The sequence below is a fragment of the Xenia sp. Carnegie-2017 genome, unplaced genomic scaffold (assembly GCF_021976095.1).
Source record: "Xenia sp. Carnegie-2017 unplaced genomic scaffold, XeniaSp_v1 HiC_scaffold_6, whole genome shotgun sequence".
Classification (NCBI taxonomy): domain Eukaryota; kingdom Metazoa; phylum Cnidaria; class Anthozoa; order Malacalcyonacea; family Xeniidae; genus Xenia; species Xenia sp. Carnegie-2017.
In genome coordinates, this window is record NW_025813526.1 from 17750350 (window position 1) to 17765941 (window position 15592).

The following is a 15592-nucleotide window of genomic DNA, read 5'->3' on the forward strand; positions in this document are numbered from 1 at the left end:
AATAGTAAGATTCGTTCAATTTTTTTTTTGGATAGGGATTGTCACAAATCAGCAATCTGAGATTTAAGTTTTGAGTTGTTTTTGATTAATATTATTTGAAGGCTTATAAATACAGTGCAATGTAATTAAGAATATTTGCAATAGCCATACACAATATGAAAATAGTGTTTGTATATAATAATATTTGTACATTTGAATAATCAAGGCACTTGCTATCCAAGTTGAAAAATAAAAATTGAAGGGCTCATTTTACGTGATGCAGAAAGGTTCAAAGCAAAATGATACATCCAACTTTATGTGAGCGTTTTTAAATTGTTCATACTTTACAAAAATTATCTGAAAAACAATTACAATTTTCCTACGCTATGGGCACTATTTACATATGATGACGACATGTAAACACTGCTATCTTTATATTTCCTTTCGCCACTGTAACGGTAGCACAAAGCAATTGTTGCAGCAAAAAATAATATGACCAAAACCGGTATACCAACAACGATCAGATAGAACTCCCAATCTTTTTGGTCTAAAAAATTAAGTGAAAACTCACTGTTAAAAAGTAATTGAGTCTTTGGTTTTTGATTAAAATGTAGCATAGAAAAATTTTAACAGAGTTAATTCCTCAATCAATGCTAAACATGTTAGCAACATAGACTTCTTAGTTTGAAAATTTTGAATTCTGCAATTACAACATAAATCATGAAATGCAGTTGAATTACTCGAAGCTATAAAATGCCTAGTCAAGCCAAAGCTTATAAATTTGACAAAAATTGCAAGCAAAGAAATAGTTATAATTCCTTTTTCTCGATGCATACTCGTTAAAGTGAATGGATTAAACACAGTAGTATCATATTATATGTTTGTCATTGTGGATCGTTCAGACTAGTAGAGTCTTGAGAAAGAATGCTGATGTTTATATAGACTAACAATTTGACAAAAAAATCTTTTTTAGAGTCAGGTGAAGAGTAAATATTACGTTAACCGTATTTGTAGTCCGGTTCAACCTCCGGAAAGTGAAGCCTGGATTGCTAAGTTTAATCTGTGACCATGAAAGTGCACGTAGAATGCTTGTAATCTCCCTTCTCTCGAATGTCCTTGTAGGTAACATAATTCAATTTTTGTTTCTTCAAGGGGCGGAGGCAGAGTTAATTTCCTGCAGCTATTTTGTGCATGATTTCATTAATATTAAGGACTCAAGCCCCCTTTTGGGTGGAGAACAAAAGCAATTTTGAAGTTCCATTTTTTGTAGAGACATTCTAGATAATGGAATTCTAACCAAAACTGAGAAGCCTTTCTACAGATCTCTTAATAGCTCCATCATGGTGGGACTAAGAAAGCATTACTTCAGATGAATTTCAGTTTGCTGTCTTCTTAAAATCGTGTTCATGTTAATGTTCAAATTGTTGTACCTACCACTTTTACAAGCCTTGTACTGATACTCTCCATTAAGATGACGACATTGTTCTCTTATAGAGCAAACTCGTTTCCTCTGTCTTGTGGCATTGCCGTATCTCCAAAAACAAGCACTCCATTTACTCCACTGTTTATAAGAATCTGAAAAACATTGATGAAATTCTTAAGTCAAATAAACAGTAGAAACCATAACTCGATAAAAAATGCAGAGCTAAACAGCTAGATTTTACTCATTTTATCCCGTTTAGAGGTAGTAAATAAAAGTTACTTTGCAAGCATTTAAAATTTTTTTATGGAATTCCTAGTGGCCTGAATAAGTAGGGTGCTTTTGTTGCTCGTTTCTCATAATGTCCATCTGTTAAACTCTAATGCTGGGAATCATATGCATAATTGAATACTCTCTGGCATGATTTTATATGATTTTACAAACTATTTACAAACTATTTATACTATAAACATTCTCATTGCACATTTCTAAAGATCAATGTGCCTCTTAAAGAATGAAGAGTGAAATAAAAAATCTACAAATACACATGCACAATCTTCAGATTGCTTTCCTAAAAATAATGGTGTTCCTTAAGAATAAGGTTTGAAAGAAAAATAAATCAATAAAGATAAGGAAGAAATTTTCAAGAAGAGGTTACAGCAACAATTAAGATTGAAGTAAAGGAAAAAATGAGTGGCATTTGGAAGCATTGCATCAAAATGGAAGCTTCGCTTTTTATTTGAAAGATTAGAGCAAATTTCATAACTAAAATGTTTAATAATTTTTGGAGAGTCAAATGAGTAGAGCTTGCATGGAATAGGAGTTTGCTAGTCACAGTTTATAACAACAAAGTTATTATAAAAGAGTGTTTTAATAATGGAGGAATAAAATTAAAGACACCTACAAATTCAAAATGTGTGAAAAATTTGTTGGATAAAAGCCGAGTAAAGAAGTGAACATAGACAATTTACAGTCTGCGTTTGAAGATGCTCCTTCAAAAATTGAAAAAATGAAGAAAAGTTGCATCGTGTGTTTTAGACTTAGAAAAAGCTTATAATAAGGCTTATAATCTGGAATTTTAGAAAGATGTATGACAGCAGTACATTACTTGTACAAATATGCGAAAACAATCGGATGAGCATTTAGGATGGTCGAAGTTTTTAATGTAGCTAAAGCACGTCCACAAGTTTAAAATGGTCAAAGAAAAGAGAGAGTATATGCAAGTAGATATCAGGAAGAATAAATATGTTGTGAAAATACAGTGACGGGCTGAGAGCAACTTCTCCAGGAGGACCAGTCCTTTACCACTGAAAACGCATCTTAAAAATACAAAACGTGGGCCAAACGGTCATACGCTTTATCAAATTGGAAGACAGCTCAAAGGCTTATTGCGGAATCGTTTATGCCTACTGAAATTGCAGACATTGCGTACAAGAGCAAAAATGAAAATTTTAAACATGAAATAATATTTTGACGTAGTTTTATCGTTCCCAAAAGTAAAACAAAGATTATTTCCACTTACTGCATAATCCAGTTACAATAAACCCAGGTTGGGCAACACCTTGACAATTTATACATGTGGAATTGTCCCCTCCACAAACACCACAATAGTCTGTTTTATTTGTACTGTTCTGAATACCGTCACAACCAAAGTAAAGTGGAACAGATGCTAAAACGATAAAAACGATGTACATATATAAAAAAAGAAACAAGCTAAAACTTGTACAAACTATACAATCTAAAATTTCTAAAAGCTAGTAGCATAACTCTGTGAGTTTTTAGGCCCGATGCATTTCGATAGAAATAATCTATACTAAAATAACGTGCTAGTTGTAAAACTGCTCATATTTTAAGTAGCATTTGCTCATTCAAACAAAAATGTAATTAAATATTGGCAGAACTCTTTAAAATTGCCTGCTGACTTAATAATTTTTGCCTTTCAAGACACTGACGATTTCGAATCATTGCCAAAATCTAAAAAACTCAGGGATAGCATGTGATCAAAATAAATCTGTGATAAAAAGTGCGGAAGCTTGTTGATTTATGCACAAAAACTAAAAGTTTTAACAGTACGGTAAAGTGCCTCGCAGAAAAAGTTGGAGTTTTTAAAAGTTATCATATACTTTATACATACCCAATTTTGAGTTGTTAATAGTTTTTTCTAGCTCTGTAAATGATTGTAAAGTAATAAGACCAATAGCTGCATTTCCTGTAACAGCAGCGTCAAACAAACATTCTTTATTTTGCTGACATATACGTGTTGTTTCATTCTTCAAAGTTTCGTTCATGGAAAGTAAGGAATTTGTCTCATTCAAAAAGTAAGGTTTAAAGTTGTCATCCGTAAACGTGTCATAACTCTTCCCGTAACGATAATTGAACAGACTTTTGCTTTTATTGACCTTCCCTGCAATCAAATAACACACCTAAGATATAGTTTTTCAAAAAATGTGTTTATAATTGGAAAAACTTGTTTTTCTTTCAGTTTCAAGATTATAAAAGACTTAATAAAATCCTTTCTCAACGAAAACCTTAACAAATGTTAACAATGAATTAGTTGGAATCTTGTTACACTTGCGTAAGGTACAATTTATACTTTTTTAGTCATATCATCCACAAGTTCAAGATACGACAATTGAAACTATCAGTTATTAAGCAGCTCAAAAGTCCGGTATGAAATAAAGAAAAAGAATGTCTGGTTTCACTGAATAAATCATTATATAAAGCAAACTTCTTTGAGCAATTTTAAAACTTCAAATTTGGCATTGAAACCAATGTATAGTAAGAGAAATTTCACAATTTTTTACGTTTTTCCCTAGGAGGCAAGAATTCAGAAATTTAATAAATCTAGCATGAAAGAAACTCCTTCGTTTGTTTTATAGCCAGAAAACATGTAAGCTTATTTTCACGTCAATGTTATAAGAATGCTGTGATGAAAAATTCATATACACAGAGTTTTAACAATTATTCGAGGAAAGCAGATCACAAAGAAAGACAATACATAAATTTCATCGATATGTCTTAATGAAACGACTCAATTCCCAAGCAGCCTTCGCTATAAAGCCTCAGACAACAAAGAGCTATTATTAGCAGCAAATTACTTCTCAACTAATGGAGAAAGAAAAAACCCCAGCAGTATTGAAACATGCTTTTCGACAGTAGTGTTTTCTTCAAGTTCAATTGAACCAAAACCACATCTTTGCAAAAACATGCATTTCTTAGCATTTCAAGACCACTGACTTCCTGGAATACAATAGAAAGTTTACAATTGGAGGAGTCACAATTATAACGTTAAAATAATAAGCCGTTAGATCTTTCGTACTAACGGGAAAATTCTTCGAAAATTCAAATAGACTAGTGGCTCATAGAAAAGTCTTGCCAGCACTTGCTCTTCTGATTTTTCAAGTATTTTTATAACAACACACAATATAGTGGAATTGAAAGAAGTGAAAACTTACACATGTAATTGAAATCTTTGTGTATTTGTTTATTATTGAAATCTCCATTTGGCAATTTAGCAACTGCTAAAATTCCAAGAAGACCAGTAAGTTTATCTGAAAATAAAGTAAAAGAGCTAAATGTAGATCAAACAAAACAAATACTTCCAATAAAAAAAAAAATTCATTTATCTATGCACCAAAAGGTTTTTCAAAACAAGAAAATTTAAGAAAGCCATAACGTCGATTAGATCTCAAAACAAGTGATTTTTTATGTGGAATCTAACTTTAATATAAGCTATCTCATATGATTTTTCAAACAGGTCTGCATCAAAAACCCTCCAGATACCTTCAAACTTTTTTGGCACTGAAACTTGACAAGACAGGAAGTCTTCAAATGATTGAGCATTTACAGACACTCCTGAAATAAAGTAGACACCAATCTTTGCACGATTATACCTAATAAGAACTACATTTTTAAAGTCCAATCTTGTTTGCTCATCAAATTCAACTCTTTCATTGTTAATATAGACAGCAAAGCTTTTTCCTTTGTTAAACTCAACCTAAAAGAACAAACAATGAAAATATTGATAAATGATAGTTTCAATAATTAGTCGAAGATTTAGGTGGTAAGGTAGTTTTTTTCATAGGAAAAAAACCTGAATTTAGTGTATAACAGTTTCAAAAACCTAAAAAAAGAAACAATTTTCTAAAATACAGATTAAAAATTTTTTATAGAAAAAAATATTAGACACAAATTTTGTAAAAAATGATTACTTGTACTGTATCACTTTCCATATTTTTAAGAGCAAATGCTTTCAGGGCCGTAGCTTTGGTTTTTTCTAAGCCTTTCATTAACGGTGTCATCCTCCCTTGAAATTCAATGTCTGTGCCATTGTTTATTTGTAAAAGAGTGTATTCCCCATGACCATTAAACGTGAATTTTATGCCATTAAAAGTAGTAAAGTGAGGATCCCCTCTTGTGGCACCTAATAACATATAAAATTTTCTATATCTGTTGAAAAATAAGAAACAGTTTAAATATTGCTTGTGGTCTTACATAAATCTTTTTTTACTGAGAAAATGACAATAAAAGAAAAAAGGGATTGTTAGCTATTGTCATTGGCTTCCGTTACTTGTAAGAGCGAATATGTGGAATTTTTTTTGCACAATTAGAAATATTTCAGTTCTGTTTTGATGAATTAATCCTTCAAATACTTTAGAAAAACACTGTTTGTGTTATAAAAAAAACAAGACTAAATCATTCTAAATCTACTATTTTGAGCTTCATGGAAAAAACTTACTTTCCAAACATTTCCTAAAATTTTTTCACAAAATTGTTAGTAGTTGATCACTTCTTAGCAATGTATTCCGTTGGAAAAAATGTTTTAGAGATAAATCTCATTACATATTTGAAAGATTTCTGAAATATTGTTTTATCCGTTTCTCCATCAAGAAATTAAAATGTTTTGTTAAAAATGGAAATCTCACGCTAATTATCCTCTTACATAAAATTACAAATCACAAACGACCATCAAACTCATACATTAGCGTGTGGTTTTTATAAGCTAAAACATTTAATTTTTCCAGATTATACTTACCAAATAAAAGGGGGCGATAATGCTTGCCGTTATCTGAAGGACGCCTTTGATAATATTTAGCACAATGGAAAATTGAAGTTTTACAGCAAGCAAACCAAGGTAACACATCTTCTTTGAAATGATTCCATAAATTCATTTCAGGAGATGCAAAATTCATAGTTCCTCCCCACGGAGGTCCTACTATTAGTGAACCTTTAGTGCTGTAGCAACATTGTTGACCACCACCTGATGGGCTACGATAAAAATCAACCTGATTAATTTGATTACAATCTTTTCCATGTTCATATAACAACACATATGGAAAATATGATCACGCTTTAATAACTCAGTTAATATTGCTTTGATGTTACATAGCTTTTGCATAATAAATTTGAGGTGAAACTCCATGTATACAGTTTTTTAATTTGTTTTGCTTTAAATACTTTAAAACCCTATGAAATCTCAAAGGTAGAGAACTGTCAAGTTTATTAAGCTATTTTAAATGATAGTGATATTATTGCGCATTATTATGTCAAAGAATTCATAATCAATATATGGGGGTTCCGTTTTTGCGACACCCTGTATAACTGGCACAAAATCATTTGCAGCTTTTAAAACTTTAAAATTACCTTGAGTAATGCAAATCGATATTTATGTTTTTATCTTTGTGTGGGATCCTTGTAACTTATGTCGCTTTTTGTATTATTGCTGTTATTTACACCTTATCTCATTTTTTTTCACAAATAACTTACACATATAACATTCATAAGTGCTCACAACAACATCATGACGATGTAAATAATCAACATGTCTTTAGTGAAGACGTTTTTTTGTTTAGTTCACACATTTCAAATATAAATTTTTTTAGAGGAAGAACAAGGCATAACTGAATTCGGTTTAAGAGGCTATTTTATTATGGTTATAGCTCAACATCTTTTCACGATAGACTGACTGAGGAGAGTTAAAAAAGTTCATTTAGAGCTTACTTACATTTTTTGTTACATTGAAAGTAATATACGGTATTAGAAAATTCAAATAGGTATTTTTATCTACGTGTTGTATTGAATGCAACATATATATACAGATTGCATAAAAGACTGGACAGTTTGGAATATATTTGAAATGTCATTAGCGCGCAAAACTTGTAAAAATCGGTAGTTGAGTGCCAATGTCTCATCTGGCAGTAAAATTGTCACAAAAGATAAATATTTTAAAGCTAAACATTGCGTTACCGAAGCTTTCTTTTAAACTAGCTTGAGCACAAAAATGACACGAAATGCAATTAGAAGACTTAGTGCTAAAATATCGCACATTTTGCTCAAGCTAACAAAGCTCTGGGAATTACGCAAACGCTCGGATTTCAAATAACGAGCTTATTTTGGATTTTTTGTTTCTAAATGCAGTTTTGTAATTATAAGTACTAATTATGCTTAAAGTTGTGATATAAAATGTATAAAATATAGATGAAAATTGACATTATTTTTTGATTACCTGGGAACTTTTGATCGAAAACAAAATGTATTATGAGGATAAGAAATATTGGTGAGTTGTCTTTTAGCACTGGAGTCTTCCATGAATCGCTGATCAGCAGTGACTTGTTGTAAACTTGTCGGGCATGGAGTAAGCTCTTCTATATAGTTAAAGAAATAAATGATTGGAAATTTGCTTACTTATTCAAAAGGAGAATAGTATATTAAAAGCGTATATTATTATAGGGAAATAGTATATTATTATATTTAATATAATCTTCCTTTATTAAACAACACACTACATTAACGTAATGAATTAAGGAGAAATATGTAAAGAAAATCAAAGCATTAAATTAAACCGCTTATTGTAGCTAATAAGCAAAATATAATTCTAAATTTAAATAGCCATAGCCAAAAATTTAGTCTTAATATACATGGCATACGCATCATTCGCATACCTTGTAAATTTCTTGTTTTATTCATATTTAAAAGAGCATGCCATTGTCGGCAGTACGTTTCATTTGCAGCATAAGGCAATAAAAAAAGAGAGCTAAAAAGACGAGTTGATTCATTCTTGTTGTACGACGCACTTATTCTTACGATTCCAATAGAACTGCCAGGATTTCTCTCACTGAAAGTAAAATTAACTGCATCTTGATAAGTTTCTATGAGAAGTTATACTATTTCGTCTAGATACTTTTAAGTCTTCCTTAAAAATAATTGTATTAAGCTCAACTAGGTAAGTTTGCCACATTGTAAATTTCCAATATTTTTTCTTTCGTTTATTTTTTTTAGAATTGATGATTGCAGACATAACTGCTTATAAAAAATCTCGTACTTTCTATGCTTCCGACTGTAAATCCCGATCAATAAAGATTTAAAGCTAACAAAATATTACGTAAGACAAAACATTGCTTACCTTGAGATGTTAAAAACTACTTCATAACTGCCGTTGTTAGAAACATTTTTAAAAGAAGCTAAAGCATCTTGATGGAGAACAAATTTAGAAGAATTGAATATAAAAAGTTCGATGTCTAAACGTAATGCATCGAAGTTCTTTTTATTCCATGTCAAGTTTGTCTTTGTTAAAGATGCCCAATTCTTCACTTCCAATCCTTTTACATCTGGAGGATTTCTTCCAATTGGAACTAAATTAAGAGCAAGCTACACAATATACACTAAGAAGGAATGGTCTAGAAGAAAAGACATTTTAATACGACATGAGAATAATCAATATGATTTTCTAAAGGTAACAAATGATATTTCTAACTGATATACTTTAATATCTTGTTTTTAATAGTCTTTGCTTCTATTTATGTTTTAACTTGTTCTAGTTTGTATTTGTATATTTTTATATTTTTTATTCATATATATTTTATTACTTTTTACAGGGCATGTTTTAAATCTTTGTTTTTATAACACTGAAATAATTTCATCCTCTAAAACTATTAATAAAACCAATAATATTGGCTGTTGTGGGATGCAATTAATAGTATTAATAGTAATAAGAGGCATCCTTTAAGAACATTAGTGAAAATAAACAAATTTACACTGTAGAGCACTAAAAATGACGGCTGCAGTTCCAAATTTTTGAACTTACTTGACCTGAAGTTTCCATTAAAAGTATATGTTATTCCTCCATCTAAAGACAACTCCACAGGAATCCTGCCAGCAACATAGAGTGGTGGTGTGATACAAAAGGCTGCATATTGACTAATGTATTTAGCTGTCGTCTGGAGAGTTTTATTAAAACGACAGATGATATTATTTGTTGGACTAAAGCATGGTCCGCCTAAAAAGACTTTTGTTCCTCCTAATTGAATTCCCGATCTTGGTGACAGCACTAAATCTAAAAATTAAACAAGCTGTCTTATACACTTGCAAATACGTCTGTAGATGTAGAACGTCAAGGTTGGTATAGTCCTGAGAAGGACTGTTTTTGCTGTTGTTTACTGACGTTTCGAAAACCTAGCGGTAGTCATCTTGCGCGTCAAAAAAAATGACTTACAAATAGATGTACAATCAAATGACAAACGGCATTTTAATAAAAAAAAAACTTTCTTTTCTTTCTATATTGAGTAAACCAAAATCTATATATATATATATATACTCAAAATTTTCAAAGGTAATTTGTGTAAGCCACATACTTGTTGATAAACCGCAACCATTATTTTCAATAGTTTCGCCATCAACTTGAAACAACCAAAAGCCAGAAATATTGTAATTGGATGTTGCAGTAATGTTGATAATAGCTGGCGTACCAGAATTTGGAATGTTAAATGATCGATTACCATCACCTGCATTGAAACCAACCTGAAAGAAATTTCGAAAGGTTATTATGTTATTGAATCATTGTTTTGATAGTATACTTAATCAAATTATTTAGCAAAAACCATCAAACTTACTTGCGCATGAAGATGATCGCTATTAGGGCGTTTTGTCCAGCCAATATGATTATAGAGGAATATTGAAAACGCGTGAACCCCATCAGTGGCCAAAATGGTTTGAAATGTGTTCTACATAAAACAACACAACTTTTAAGGCAAAAACAGTTGCTAAAAACATATTGTAAATTGATGCAACTGCTATGCATACGTGAAGGTAATTGAAAAAAAATTGTTTTACTTGTTTCATCTTTAACCTTTCAAATTGCGTTACTAATACATGTTCAAACGTAAAGCTCAGCTGAAAATTGTAATTACTTGCAATATCGTATCATATTTGTGCATTTGAGTTTTGTTTTTCCTTTTCTTACAAGCAACTATCTACAGCCGTTCATCTATATGTACATGTTGAAATAAGTAAATTTTACCAAATAATGAATGCATGACGTGACAATTTTGTTTTAAACATAGCAAAGCCAAATTCTTTTTTTATACTATTAAAAATATAAAGTGATCAAAAATTTCTCCGAAAAAAAGAAAAGTAAAAATTACAGTAGCTATAATCATGACTCTTATCTTTAGAAGTCTGTTGTTTTGCATTTAAAAAACATTGAGGAAATTGAATGCCGACAGGCTACATCACTAATTTTCTATTTCATGACATCACAACTGAATTGCCTTTTAAGAAGATTCTTTGCTGGACATTTAAATTATGAACGTGTCAGGTGATTTAACTGATCGTTTGAACGGTTCGATCAACTGAGATTTGGCATTAGTAGAGCATTTTTTCTCGTGAAGGAAATGTCATGTGATTCCTGACATTCCTTCACATGACATTCCTTTCACGAGAAAACATGAGCCCAACAAAAATGACCTGCTCTCCACTGTGTGACTTCATAGCTCAGTTGGTCAGAGCACTGCACCGGCACCGCAGACGTCATGGGTTCGAATCCAGTTAAGTCACCAGAATTTTTCACGTTCATGAGACAATTGCTTAAATTGTCCAGCAAACTGCGAAGATCATATCTTCATTTAATTTCAAACACCGCACTGCATATAACAATCTTTCAAATGAATCTGCCTTTGCTAAAAAATTTTAATGGTGCATGTACTTGGCACTTGAAAGTAACTTGAAAGTAGAAAGCTACATATATGGAAACGCAATCTTTATGTTGACAAACTATACAATCATGCCAATCAAAAGCCGACAAAAAGATACATTAGCTAGCTGCTTTGGTAAATTATTTTTACGTACATTTATACGAGAATCATCACCGACACTGGGAACATTTGACCATGTCGCAATAAAGACCCATTTTGCCATGAAATTTCTATGACGGACGAAAAAGCTTTGAATATCTTGAGAAATGTTTTTCAGAATATCAGGCTCTTGACTTGTTCTATAAAAGATAGAGCCTCCTTTTCCGGTGTCGACATCCGCCCAGAAAGGTACTATTAAACTACGTTTATCACCAGGAAAAGTTAGTGATAAAACTTTGAGCTTTCTTCATGGAAAGATATCGCTCCATTTGTAAGTACCTAAGAATGTAAGCAAAAAAAAATTAAATCAGGACATAAGTTTTACATACTTGACACAATGCGTATCATATTTAAACTGGAACTATGACATTATTTATTTTTTATAAAGGAAAACTTTGTAACACGGAGTGTGTTTTACGCAGAATTTTAAACGAAATTTTTTATTTGGTAACACTTCACCTCAGAAACGTGTTTACATCTATAAAATAATACTAAAGTTAAGTGTTTTCGTGAAGGTTTTGAGATATTTTTTTATATATTTGACAGCTTTTCAATAAAATCAACGTCCTTCGGGGGAGATGCGGCCGGTGAAATTTTGTAAAAAATCGTAGAAAATGAACTGAAATAACCCTTTCTTTGTCTAAAAGTTGTTACAGCCAGCTACTACGCACCTTTTTGGCATCATTGCTTTGAAATTCAACGATAAAAGTGCTTTCACCAACCATTGGTTATTTAAAAAGACATGCTTGTAGATGTGAACAGCGTCACGCTCTAAAACACGCCGTGCAACAATAGGCAAAAAAATTGAACTTAAATGGAAAGTTTAAACCTCTATAAAGAGATAAATAGTCCCTCAAAGTGATTTCTTTTCTTTTTAAAATCACACCACGCATCAAATTTGCTTAAATGAAAGAAAACACGAAGATCATAGTTCCATTTTAAGTTTTATATTGATATGATAAGAACAATCTTGTGACAATCAATAACCAAAAATCAAATGTTTGTATTCTCATCTAATAGCACAATATTTTTATTACGATCACAAGGTTTTAAAAGAGAAAACATTTGTGAAGCTTCAAGATTTATTCTTACAAAACAATTGGAATTAAACGTTAACATTTAATATTTACTTTATTCGCTTCCTGGCTTTAGTTCTTTGACTGCATGTGGCATTTAAGGTAGACATGCGTGCTTCAACCGTTAGAATCCAGAAAAGAAAACAAAAGGGAAAAGTAATAGGGAAAAAACTCAGGTTTAAGCTGCTCTCCGTGTTGAATTATTTTGTGATTGTAGATATTTTTCAATTCTTACAGCAGAATTTGCTGTAATAAAGCAATCTAGCCCCATTTTATTTCCGATCTCCTTCAAACTGTATGTACATGCATAAACTCCACCAATTTCTATTATCTAAGTTTTCACTTTTCTTTTAAATCTTGATGCTTGTCTAATGCATGCTGTCTTATTTGCTTTCAACACAATAAATTATATTATTAGCTATGCCTTCCTTAGCAGTGAAGTGATTTGATTGGAAACAAATAGAACCTGGAACGTAGCGCCTGAACAGATATCCCAACACGCAGTATACGGCTTGTATAGATACTTGTAAATATTAAAATTACAGTAAATGAATATTTAGTCAGTGGACAAGGATGCTAATTTTTTAGCACTATTATGTAAAAATCTTGATAAAAATTACATGAGGTATGAAACTGCATGAGAAAATAATATTCACGTGATAATTCCTTATATTGGTTACAGCAATTCAAACTTTGTTTGAAGAAAAAGCATAATGAATGAATTGAATGTTTTTTGACACAAAATCAAAAATTTCTTTATTCAAGTAACACAAAAATTTCTTTGTCCCTTTGCTGATTTGCATATTCTTAAGAATTTAGAAGCACCTTTTAAATTTTCGAAATTTTTAATATCACCGGAAATTTTTGCAATCGTATTCGCTATGTTATATCAACACAGCTTTCCGCGTACAGAAATAACAAAGTAAACACTATAATTTATACAAGAAATAAATCCTACGTTTTAACACTTGACCATTTGTTCAATTATTAAAGTATAAACGGGCTTATTTATTATTGGTTTACGTTTCTATTTATGTGTTATGCATTACAAATACGTGTTAGGGATATTACTATATAGCTTCGTAAATGATTCTAAAGACAAACAGCATTGATACGTTTTAAAAGATTATATATATTTATAGATAGACAGACAGAAAAACCAACAGAGTCAAACGTTTTATCTAAGTGTTATCAATGATACTTTTGTAGCCATTTGTATTTATCTACAATGTGAACCTTTCACTCATGACATTACTCATGACATTTCAAATAATATATATATATATACTGAACAAAAATAGCAACTATTGATATTTATATTAAGTTATCGATAGTAAATCATCAATACTTACACGCAAGGTGCTACGAGCTTCGTCAAAGAAGAGAAACGAAGGTGAAAGAGATACAATACTTGAGCCGCCATCATCTTCAAATGTATCATTATTCTCAGTTCCATAAGGATAAAGTTTAGCACGCAAATAAACCAAGTGTAAAAGATTACTTAATATGAATAAAAACAACAAACCGTTTACATTCGCCATGTTGTTTTGACGTATGATGCATATTTGTCAGAGGAGACATCAAATACATGCTGTTGAAGCAATTTAAGTAACAAATTTGAATATGAATGCATTTTAACGTCATAGAAATTACGCTTTGAGCGCCATTTTTAATGATTAATTAAGAAATTGAAAGGGTTTAAAGAAAACAAAAAAAAGATCCCAAATATTGGTGGCGTAGCATGCCAGTAAAGCTCTGTGTACACGAGAGTTAAGTGGAATCTAATTCGTGCTTAGTGGCGAAAGCTAGTCGCTCTCGTGCGCGCGTGCTGTTTCCGGCGTCTTTTACCATTCCAGGCAAGACTTGCAAATATCTAACATGTTTGACTCAAATGAGTTAAATTCTGCGTCATTTTCTACTTTTGATAAAGAAGATGAAATAGCACTTTTATACCTGTTGCTAAAACGCAATGCCGTACAGGCCCATACTGAGTGTAATAACAAACACCATTAATTACCTGTTTGAGAAGATTTTTTCGTTATTTCCTCAAAAGCAGACCCTCTATTGTCCAGGTTTCTTTAATCTGCAGCTCAAACATCATATAGGCATTGTTAATCAGGCCAGAGATCAATTAGTTTATGATCTAAAAGTGCTCCTTCGACTAAATCATGTTGTTTTTACGGGGACGCCATTTTGGTTTGATATGAACTTAATGAGCATGCGCTGTGATAGAAACAAAACAGCAAATTGCGTCAAGACGCTGCACACAAACATATCAATGAAGCATTTCGCCACGCGTGTAAAAAATATCAAACAGGTTACATATTCGCCAGTCATGGCGGATTGATTCATTGTACGCCAATTAATTTTCCCTTAATTTTCAATTCAAATTACATTCAGAAAAACACTATTGGTTTTTAATTTCTAAAGATTACAATTTCACCAATAGATTTGCCTCTAAGGTACTTAGAAATATAGTACGCATACAATGTACATGTTAATGTCTTATAAAGACCTCAGCTTTCAATTAACATCAATGGCGTTAAACTATTGTAATGATTGACATGAGTAAATGATCAATTAAGAAATAAAAGATGTTTACTGAGTTTGCACAGGCTTATGCAAACCGAGGAGACCTTTGGGAGAACTCAGGAACTTATCAGTGCAAGCCTGAGACCGAAGGTCGACGGTGGCACATGCTCAGAGTTCTCACAAACGTCTCCAAGGTTTGCATAAGCCAGTGCAAACGCGAAAGACATCCTTTATTTCTTTTATAAAATAAAAACAATGCGAAAAAAGACAAACATTTTAATTTTAATTGATTTGCAAATTTTCTTTGACTGATTGATGTTTTAGATTGACTTGATTGGTTGAGCTCAGATGCGTTTTGCAATGGCTAATGCAAACTTAGCTCTAGACCAATCAGCACACGAGCTTCTTTGTGTTTATTTTATAAAAAATATTGCGATATAACACTAAAAGAAAAACAA

General features: G+C 31.5%; 1 protein-coding gene across 2 annotated transcripts; it reads right to left on the reverse strand.

The window, feature by feature from the left end:
* Positions 1-62: 62 nt before the first annotated feature.
* On the reverse strand, positions 63-14791 carry LOC124457961 (sushi domain-containing protein 2-like). 2 transcript variants are annotated; one of them, XM_047008093.1, is made up of 17 exons: positions 14620-14789; positions 13955-14102; positions 11522-11805; positions 10288-10398; positions 10030-10195; positions 9483-9731; positions 8802-9030; positions 8341-8513; positions 7905-8043; positions 6435-6667; positions 5611-5822; positions 5183-5396; positions 4855-4950; positions 3534-3803; positions 2922-3068; positions 1414-1554; positions 63-526 (listed from the first exon to the last, which is right to left on the reverse strand). In XM_047008093.1, exons 3-17 carry the CDS (start codon positions 11588-11590, stop codon positions 348-350), a joined length of 2628 nt encoding a protein of 875 aa, XP_046864049.1. In that variant the 5' UTR covers positions 11591-11805; positions 13955-14102; positions 14620-14789; the 3' UTR covers positions 63-347. The 2 variants fall into 2 exon arrangements, with proteins under 2 accessions (XP_046864049.1, XP_046864050.1); XM_047008094.1 differs by lacking the exon at positions 13955-14102 and having other exon boundaries at positions 14620-14791.
* Between the last annotated feature and the right edge of the window lie 801 nt (positions 14792-15592).